The 9,984-nt window shown below is 42.1% G+C and overlaps 1 protein-coding gene across 3 annotated transcripts; it reads right to left on the bottom strand.

Moving 5' to 3' along the window:
* Nucleotides 1-1,990: 1,990 nt before the first annotated feature.
* LOC105028341 (cysteine protease ATG4D) lies at nt 1,991-9,412 on the bottom strand. 3 transcript variants are annotated; one of them, XM_020050550.2, is made up of 11 exons: nt 9,382-9,412; nt 7,264-7,499; nt 7,108-7,191; nt 6,803-6,976; nt 4,630-4,906; nt 4,466-4,530; nt 4,203-4,348; nt 3,485-3,563; nt 3,318-3,394; nt 3,085-3,204; nt 1,991-2,814 (listed from the first exon to the last, which is right to left on the bottom strand). In XM_020050550.2, the coding sequence occupies exons 2-11, from the start codon at nt 7,445-7,447 to the stop codon at nt 2,629-2,631; spliced, it is 1,392 nt and encodes a 463-aa protein (XP_019906109.2). In that variant the 5' UTR covers nt 7,448-7,499; nt 9,382-9,412; the 3' UTR covers nt 1,991-2,628. The 3 variants fall into 3 exon arrangements, with proteins under 3 accessions (XP_019906109.2, XP_010899313.2, XP_010899314.2); XM_010901011.4 differs by lacking the exon at nt 9,382-9,412 and adding an exon at nt 9,084-9,258; XM_010901012.4 differs by lacking the exon at nt 9,382-9,412 and having other exon boundaries at nt 7,108-7,177; nt 7,264-7,339.
* Nucleotides 9,413-9,984: the final 572 nt, after the last annotated feature.

Below are 9,984 nucleotides of genomic sequence, written 5' to 3'. Positions count from 1 at the left end.
CTCCCAGCATTTGACAGAAATAGTTTTTTTTTTTTTTTTTATTAGAATCTACTCTGAAATGAGGTGAACCTGTTGAAAGTGTTGGTGAAAAAGTGACAGGAAACATCTCAAGACATTATCTGAAAAAAAAAACTATTTGACTGACAGGGACATGGAATGTGGAGGGCAGCAACTGCCATATTTCGTGTCACTGTTGTAATCCATAAAGGCGACAAATATTTCAGCCTATACCACATTGTTCTATGGTAGGTCAAGGGGTTCTGCTATGAGCATTCCCTCCCAGGGTTGGTGGTTCAGTTCCGACCTGATCCTCTGCCATTTCAGAGATATTCTTGAGAATCACTTTCCATGAACATGGGGGCAAAGTCTCTCCCAGCATTTGACAGAAATAGTTTTTTTTTTTTTTTTTATTAGAATCTACTCTGAAATGAGGTGAACCTGTTGAAAGTGTTGGTGAAAAAGTGACAGGAAACATCTCAAGACATTATCTGAAAAAAAAACTATTTGACTGACAGGGACATGGAATGTGGAGGGCAGCAACTGCCATATTTCGTGTCACTGTTGTAATCCATAAAGGCGACAAATATTTCAGCCTATACCACTTGTTCTATGGTAGGTCAAGGGGTTCTGCTATGAGCATTCCCTCCCAGGGTTGGTGGTTCAGTTCCAACCTGATCCTCTGCCGTTTCAGAGTTATTCTTGAGAATCACTTTCCATGAACATGGGGGCAAAGTCTCTCCCAGCATTTGACAGAAATAGTTTTTTTTTTTTTTATTAGAATCTACTCTGAAATGAGGTGAACCTGTTGAAAGTGTTGGTGAAAAAGTGACAGGAAACATCTCAAGACATTATCTGAAAAAAAAAACTATTTGACTGACAGGGACTGTGGAGGGCAGCAACTGCCATATTTCGTGTCACCGATGTAATCCATAAAGGTGACAAATATTTCCGTTTATACCACTTGTTCTAGGGTAGGTAAGGGGATTCTTCTATGAGCATTTCTTACCAGCGTTTGGTGGTTCGGTTCCCACCTGATCCTCTGTTATTTTAGAGTCATTTTTGAGCATCACTTTCCATGAACATGTGGGCAAAGTCCGTCCCAGTTTTGGACAGAAATAGTATATAACACTTTTTCCTATTTGTAGTGGAGATGAGTGGTACCCGGTGGGGTCTTCTGCTGTTGTAGCCCATCCGCCTCAAGGTTGTGCGTGTTGTGGCTTCACAAATGCTTTGCTGCATACATCGGTTGTAACAAGTGGTTATTTCAGTCAAAGTTGTTCTTCTATCAGCTCGAATCAGTCGGCCTCTTCTGACTCTTCTGACCTCTAGCATCAACAAGGCATTTTCGCCCACAGGACTGCCGCATACTGGATGTTTTTCCCTTTTCACACCATTCTTTGTAAACCCCAGAAATGGTTGTGCGTGAAAATCCCAGTAACTGAGCAGATTGTGAAATACTCAGACCGGCCCGTCTGGCACCAACAACCATGCCACGCTCAAAATTGCTTAAATCACATTTCTTTCCCATTCTGACATTCAGTTTGGAGTTCAGGAGATTGTCTTGACCAGGACCACACCCCTAAATGCATTGAAGCAAATGCCATGTGATTGGTTGATTAGATAATTGCATTAATGAAAAAAAAGTGTATGTATTTGATATGTACATGTATAGTTCGAAATTGGTGCAATGTGGTTATTTACTACACCTAAGAGACAGCGCAGATCTTGCCAGGCCCAAAACCTACTAAAAACATGAAGCCACTGAGAGAATAACACCAGTGTTTAAAGCAATGTACTATGCCTTCTTTTTGAGTGTCTTGTTATCAATATTTCTTTGTCAGTCCACAGTTTTTTTCCTGTTTGTTTTTCTAATCATTGAACCTAAACTGTATGTGTTAACATTTATAGGCCGGCCCCAGCTGTAAGAGAGACCTTGGTCTCAGTCTGTGTTCTTCGGTGAAAAAAAGGTTTAATAATTTTTACGAATACATATTTTAATAGTCATTTTATAATCCGCCCCCTCAACCACATAAAACCAATACACACATCTCTAAGGAAGACTCATTCCATTCAGTGCTTCTAATGTGCACAACTAAGTCAAAGAAATCCATAACAGAGCAGACATGCTGACACATGACATCAAATTGAAGCACAGAGTTCAGAGTCTAACGCTTGACCAAGTACTTTAGTAAAAGGTTTTGGTGTAGAAACGTGTCTTTTAGCTGACTGTAGAGGTAATGTAAAGTTCAATACACAAGTCTGACATTGCCAATAACCAAAACATGCAGGACTACATGCAGTAGATTCCTTCATGTACGCAACTTAGTTGAAAGCAGGACAACCATATTAAAACATATTCTGTCACATTCATTAAACCATGTAACCTTAAAACAATATTCATCTAAATAAATACATAACAGTTCCATCCTTGGCCTGTTTTATTCAACAGCACCTCACCAGGCCTGGTTATGGTTAAATTAAGTTGGGGAGGGAGACTACAGTAATGCTGGAGCCTGTCCCTCCCTGTCAGTAATGGCAACGGTGGTGACCCAGTTCAGTAACGGTATGTAAGCATTGGTGTTATGAACGACGGTTCCTGCTGGGCCGTTTAGGGCACATTCAGTCTGTTCACAGTAACACAAACTCCTCCATGCTGTTATTAGTGTTTGTCCTTCTCAGCGTCTGCTGGTTCTTGGCGAGAATGTGGGTGACTGAGTATGGGGGTACACTGATTTCACCCTCACGCACCCCATCCTGTCCCTGACATCCTGCAATGGTGAAGATGGGGTACTTCTCTGTTGACGATGAGAGAGCCTGGGAAACAGGAGATGTGAGAGCCAGAGCTGAGAGGTCTGATTTAAACCCATAATATCAATGCAACCATTTGCCAATGGTATAATGACAGAGGAATGATGTACAAGGCTCATTGCAACTAAACCATATTCTGTACCAGAAGTCCTGTGAACCTATACAGCATTAACTTCACATATGCACATTTCATCTCGAAATACAACTTCATCGTGTCCAGGGTTCAAATCCATAATCAGACTATTCCTTTCACCCGGACTCCACAGTGCCACATACCGTGTTAAGAGCTGAGCAAAGCGACTCAAAATCCTTCCGGCTCTTGGCATAGAAGCCTATAGTGCAGCTGGGGTCCATGCGACTGAAGGCCATCTTCCTGGGATACTTGCAGTGGAAAGACTGGGGAATGAAGAGGAGGACAAGGCCCCATTAAGGTGAGTTTGCGGTGAGAGGGTGGTGTCAGGGACACAATATCGTAGCACGGCCAAAACAGGAAGAGCAGTAACCATTACCTCTAAGGGGAAGTGGTCCTGTGTAACATCCACTGTTGACTGGCTGTAGTGGGGGTCCAAGTACAACAGCTGCTCGTCTAACCAAGGAGACATGATCAGAGTCAGGGTACAAGGACTGACAAAACACTGCTGAACAGAGTGACAACAGGAACACCACACACACACACCTTGATATCCAACAAAGAACAGAGAGTGTTTGGGTTTTCCGCCAATGATTCCAATGCAGTGTTCTAAAGCCAGGAGGTTCTACGGGCAAATAAGAACAAGCATGGTTGCCATTGTCACACTGATTATGGTTTCGTAGCTGTGTGTGTGTGTGTGTGTGCACGCATGCGCACAAGTGCGAGTTTCATATTTCGGGGGACACATTTAAAATGTTTGCAAATGTTCTTATTATTGTGGGGGGGGGACCAACTGATCTGCTTCTAACCTTGTAAGCAAGCAATCAAGTTTATTTATATATCATACATGGACACACTTCAATGTGCTCTACAAAGAAAAATAAGAAAAAGACAATAGCATAAAAACAAATACCCAAATGAAAACATCAAAACATTATCATAATAATAAAACATAGAAGAAAATAAAAATAGAAGAAAAACGGGATAAAACATAGGAAGCTATAAAAGCTGTAAAGTTAAGTTGAAGCCCTCAGTCATAGGCACGTGAAAGAGAAGTGTTTTTAACCCGAATTAAAAAATTGATAAGTTTGGGGCACGTCTGGTAGTTTATTCCAGTTGTGTGCAGCATTACTGCTAAACAGCTTCTCCATGTTTAGTTTGGACTCTGGGCTCTACTATCTGACCTGTGTTCACGCCCTTGTGTGTGTGTGTGTGTGTGTGTGTGTGTGTGCGCACGCGCATGTGATTCTGACCTGACACTTACTTTGACACATCTGATGTAGGTTGGGTTGAGGATGTCTCCTCCCAGGCGAACAGGGACCAGAATGATGACAGACTTCCAGCCTGGACTTCCAGTAGGGTCGTCAGGCGGAGGCCGCTCACAGAGCCTCACCACATCATCGATGTACACTGCACAGGGACAGGGACAATATGACGTCGGACAGGAACTGAAATGCGTGACACCGCATATTTACTACAGTCTGACGGCCAAAGGGTGACATGCTGACATAATCAGGTAAAACTCACCGGTGCAGTCCTGTGCTACATGAACGACTAGATTGGGGACCACCGACGCTGCTGCGACCGCCTTGCTAAAACAGAGAGCCCGCATCACTCAGAGAGGAGTTTACTGACCAGATCGCAGCAAGGGTTGGTGGAGAGGACAGGTTTAATATGTAGTGAGTTCTCACCGGAGAATGTGTGCCACGATGGAGGGACCGTACCAGTCCCCCGCTTTCTTCCCAGAGCTCTTGCCCTTGTCCACCAGCTGATGGAGCCCGAAAGGGGCAGCGGGACAGTCCCCGAACCAGGAAACCACAAGTCTGTGAGTGACCTCAGTCCGGTTATCCAATAGCGAGCCCGTGCTCTTCCTCCTTCCCTTCTTAGTAAGCGGCGGACCCGAGGACGGAGACTGCTGCACATCCATGTCATCTCTGGCAACACGGGGGGCAGACAGCAAGGTCCAGCCTGGCAACAATGGAAAGACAAGGGGGCGGGGTTAAGTGGTGATGAACGGCAGCAGGGACATACTGAAGGAAATATAGTGCTTTCAGAAAGTATGGATCACTACAAGACCATTGCTAGAAAGACATTTTAAAAGGTCTTGTCGTTTCGACTGAAGTCAAAAGTGTAACAATGCCAGTCATTCAGTATCGTTTTGGCAACCTACTGTAGTAGATTTGGCCTTGTATTTTAGCTTACTGTACTGCTGAAAAGTGAATGCTTCTTCCAGTGTTTGTTGGAAAGCATGTCCCCACAAATACTCCATTGTCCTTGCAGATGTCAAGCACAGCCATAACACACTGCAACCAAAACCATTTGAAAATATGCAGTACTAAGTGATGCGTTGTGTTTGATTAGCCCCAACATAACCCTTTGCTTTCAAGAATAAAAACTATTTATTTGACACATTCTTTGCAGAATTACTTAATTTCCTTGTTGCAAACAATTTCCTTGTTTTCTTTTCACGGTCTGTTCCCTTAAGGTCAGTCACTTGGTATGATACTAGTGGTTTGTGCTCATATCACCTTTACTAATTAAACATTTTATACAATCGCATCTCAAAAAGACCAAGTGAATAATTGAGCCCGGGATCCTCCTGTTCTCCAGGTGCTTTAAATGATGGCTAGACTTTAACTTTCCTAATTCTTCACTTGTCATTGCAGTGAGCTGAACAACTAATGCTTCTCTAAGGAAGCACATAAGCAGGCCATTCATGGAAGTGCTAAGACAATCTGCAAAGCAATAATAGAAAAGTATTTGATCCCCTGCTGACTTTGTATGTTTGCCCACTGACAAAGAAATGATCAGTCTATAATTTTAATGGTAGGTTTATTTGAACATTGAGAGATAGAATAACAACAAAAAAATCCAGAACATTTTATAAATTGATTTGCATTTTAATGAGTGAAACAAGTATTTTATCCCCAATCATTCAGAAAGATTTTTAGCTCCTAGGTGTCATTTATACAGGTAATGAGCTGAGATTAGGAGCACACTCTTAAAGGGAGTGCTCCTAATCTCATTTTGTTACCTGTATAAAAGACACTTGTCCACAGAAGCAATCAATCAGATTTCAAACTCTCCACCATGACCAAGACATGGATTGAGACCAAGATTGTAGACCTACACAAGGTTGGAATGGGCTACAAGACCATCAACAAGCAGCTTGGTGAGAAGGTGACAACAGTTGGTGTGATTATTCACAAATGGAAAAAACACAAAAGAACTGTCAGTCTCCCTCGGTCTGGGGCTCCATGCAAGATCTCACCTCGTGAAGTTGCAATGATCATGAGAACAGTAAGGAAACAGCCCAGAATTACCCAGGAGGATCTTGTCAATGATCTCAAGGCAGCTGGGACCATAGTCATCAAGAAAACAATTGGTAACACACTACCAATTTATTTTGGTGTTATTCTGTCTCTCACAGTTCAAATAAACCTACCATTAAAATTATAGACTGATAATTTCTTTGTCAGTGGGCAAACGTACAAAATCAGCAGGGGATCGTTTCCCTCACTGTACGAAGCCCCTGGGCATTTCCGGTATGCTGTGACCAGGATTTTCATTTCAGACCACAATGATGCATCAGTACCGCAGGGCCGTGACTACTGTCCAGGGTCTATTTATTTTTGGTGTCAAGCTGGGACGATAAACTGAAAACGATCAGACAAAACCAAGTAGTTATCACAGGGATTTTTTTCTGATACCATTATGATGAAGTAATTGTCAGTTGGATAATTAATGGCCACGACAATCCACGTTGTACTAGTCAGGTGTAAAAGGTGAACACTTAATTTGGATAAATGAATGTATGCATGTATGTATGTATGTGAGAGTACCACAATGGTTTTACTATTTCACCTTGGGGCAAGAGGTGAAGCAGCAGCCCCTGGGCCAGAAGCATCTGTCCACTGCGCAACATGCAGCCCCAGCCACAATCTGTGGTCAATGAGGAACCACCCAGCTGTGGGAAGCCCCGTCTGTATGTGAGCCACAGCAGAGTGGCAAAGGCCTGGCGGAAGCGCTCCCTCTCCACTGACAAAAAACACAGGACAGACGTTGGCCATGGACACAAAATGGTTTCAAATACAGCTTAAGACCAATGTATCAGTAGGTGTGAGTCTTTTTTGAAAGGTTGACATCACAACTAAAAGCACATCTCTTACCTCCATGACTGAGCCGGTAGGACTGTCCAAGCATGGTTAGAGGAGAGGTCTTGCTGAAACGAGCCTTTGACTTAAACGACCAGCCTGGATGGGTAAAGGGAAAAATATATCTAAAATGATAAACAACATGTGACAGGTCACTGTAAGCATACATACCATATTTGACTGTGTTCCACGCGGACACTAATTTGGACTTGAGTCTGCCACGCTCAGGTCTTTCAGAGTCGTCCCAGCTTCCATCAGAGCCCATCGTTCCCAGAGACATGGTGGAGAGGTGGAACCAATCGTCTGGCGGGTGGTCCTCAGGGCTCTGGCCCTCACAGGAAGAACTTGGGTTCATGACTACAGGGCTTGACCAATTAAGTCTCTCATTTCCTTACAGCCATAGCAACCTTAAGACCAGAAACAGCAATGAATATGTAGCTAATAAAAAGAGATGTGTAGTTAACATACTTTATAGCTAGGTTTTCATAAAGCAGTCGGGTTCTCTACTGTCCTAGCTTCAAGGGGAAACTGGTTCCACCATGGGGGTGTAATGGCATTGTGGAACTATGACTGGCCTGAGCTCGAGCTACCTGGCGCTGACATCAACTTTGAACGGTTTAATTGGAGGACCGACATCCAAGCAGAGATGTCGGCCGAGCACACAGATGTGCTGCCACCTGGGTGTCAGAAGCGGGGAAAGAGAATATAATGTAATCAAGAAAATAATGCAACCATGTGAGCCAGAGATGCCCAGACTCATGTGGGTGGAGAGGAAGATCTGATGGTTGTCAAAGGCCACAGATGGTTTTGGGAGGATGACAAGATCCATCTGTAACGGTTAGTCAGTCAGCGCTGTGGTTGGCGTTAAAATCATTCCAATAGGTGACGTCACAAGACCATGAAGTTGTTGTTTCATTTATCACAGAAAAGACTGTGATGGAGAAGAGGGTCAGTTGTGAGGACCCATCTTAAAGCCTGACTAGTCAAGGAGATCGCTCTGAGAAAGAATACAGGAGACGTGGTCCAAAATAGCACACAAAGGAAAGGAACGACAGAAGGCATAGTGTGGTTTACCCCTGAAGTACCCCCTCATGTTAATTTCACTAGTAAGTCTATGTTGTCATGAGTGTTTTCAAGTACCCCCTGTGGAGAGGCCAAGTACCCCCAGGGGTCCTAGTACCCCTGGTTGGGAACCACTGAACTAGACAACATGGGGGGAAATAAATGGAAAGACAATTCACCAGATAGAGCAACTTCTTAAATCAGATAAAGGTTTTTTTCTGCAACAAAACAAATGTGGATTCATAGGGGTTATGGCCGATTAAAAAACACTTCTGCATGAGGATACAAATCCAGTATTATTGATGATAGGTGGCTTAATGTTAATAGGGATTTGGGGTATAATGAGTTTTTTCTAAATAGACAGTGTTGGCTATTATGGTGGAGCATCGCTTTTTCATTTTATCAGACACACAGAAATTCAATTTCTCAAAGCCGCTACAGCTTATCGGTATTGGCATGTAGCTAGTAACGAACAATTTCTCAGCAATTTAAACATTAAAGCTGAATGGTCTATAGCCCACCTATTGGCTAACAAATTGTGCTGTTGTGATTCTTCTTTAAAGTAATAATTTTGTAACAGTGTGACAACCAGGTTTTTGGTCCGTATCTGTCTCAATAATACAGAATCATCAACAGTTTTGATTCGCATTCATTTGTCACTTCGTTGTTGGTTAAGTGAGGGTGTTCTCCCTTTTGTAAGTAGTAACAAGCAAGCGATAAAACAACTATAGCTCACAGAAATATTGGCGATTATTACAGTTGAACTTTTCAGCTGTTTTGCTTAACTATCCGTTTGCTGAATGTTAGCTGCTAGAGCATCTAGCTATACATTCTGTAAACTAGCCAAGTTAACCTTTGTAGCTAAGCTATCTGACGTTAGCTGTTTTCACCAGAGCCCCTTGTAGCCGGTCAGACATTTGACCTCTTACCTTCCTTCACACATATCCCATCTTATATGTTTCGCTTATTATCAAACTAATGTAAAAAAAATACTTAATTACACATTTTGAAGTACTTTTCAAAAACAAGTTACTACAGATTTGTGATTAGCTAGCGTTATGGCTTCCTGTTAGAGGTGCGTTCAGTAGCCTATTCCGCAATGTTTTGAAACGTTCAGACAGAAATATGTTTTGTAGAACATGCCTCTGATATTTAGAATTAAAAATAAATGTAGGATCTATTACTGGCTTTTCTATCTGCAACGTTAGACAACGTTTAGCTTCCTACCAGCTGTAGGGCGATCCAATATCCATACACAGGCGGAAAAAAAAGAAAGAAAAAAAAAAACTCAAACAAGCACAGTATAATTGAAGGATCTCATGATTTTATTAGACTTTCTGCAGTTTAGGCTTTTTTTTGCATTGGTTTCACACAGTGCCTAGGGAATTAAATAACATGGACAACAATGAATAGAGAGAACAGTCATAAAAAAAGGTTTAAGCTCACACACAGTAAGCTAACATGGACAGAGGCCTCATATTGCAACTCTCAGTCTTACGGAATGAAAGTAGACTACACAAAATAGGACAACCATACATATTTGGTGAATTCTCTTTTGTAGACTTATAATCTGGAGATATTAACAATTCAAAGATAAATGCACACGTAAACAATTTGAGAGCATTGACAATTCATCTAATACAAATAAAAAGGATAATAAATAGATAAATAAATACATTTGACACAGAATAAAGTGCAAATTCCACAAACATCCTGACTTACACAAACACATGATTTTGACTATCTTTCATCTAAATATGAGCAGTTTGACATTTCCTAGGGGAACTATTACAGTATTGTGTATCTCTCTTCATCAGGCATTATTACACA

This window comes from Esox lucius, chromosome 11 (genome assembly GCF_011004845.1).
Source record: "Esox lucius isolate fEsoLuc1 chromosome 11, fEsoLuc1.pri, whole genome shotgun sequence".
Taxonomy (NCBI): Eukaryota; Metazoa; Chordata; class Actinopteri; order Esociformes; family Esocidae; genus Esox; species Esox lucius.
The sequence above is the reverse complement of the archived record's forward strand: the minus strand, read 5'-3'. Positions and strand labels throughout refer to the sequence as shown.

What these genes read in the sequence shown, in the direction of transcription:
- LOC105028341 (XM_020050550.2), bottom strand. Translation starts at nt 7,447, where the DNA reads ATGAACCCAAGTTCTTCCTGTGAGGGCCAGAGCCCTGAGGACCACCCG. An exon ending in CTACCGGCTCAGTCATGGAG is followed by an intron (nt 6,977 to 7,107) that starts GTAAGAGATGTG and finishes GTTTTTTGTCAG; the next exon opens with TGGAGAGGGAGCGCTTCCGC. An exon ending in GTTCTTTGTTGGATATCAAG is followed by an intron (nt 3,395 to 3,484) that starts GTGTGTGTGTGT and finishes CTCCTTGGTTAG; the next exon opens with ACGAGCAGCTGTTGTACTTG.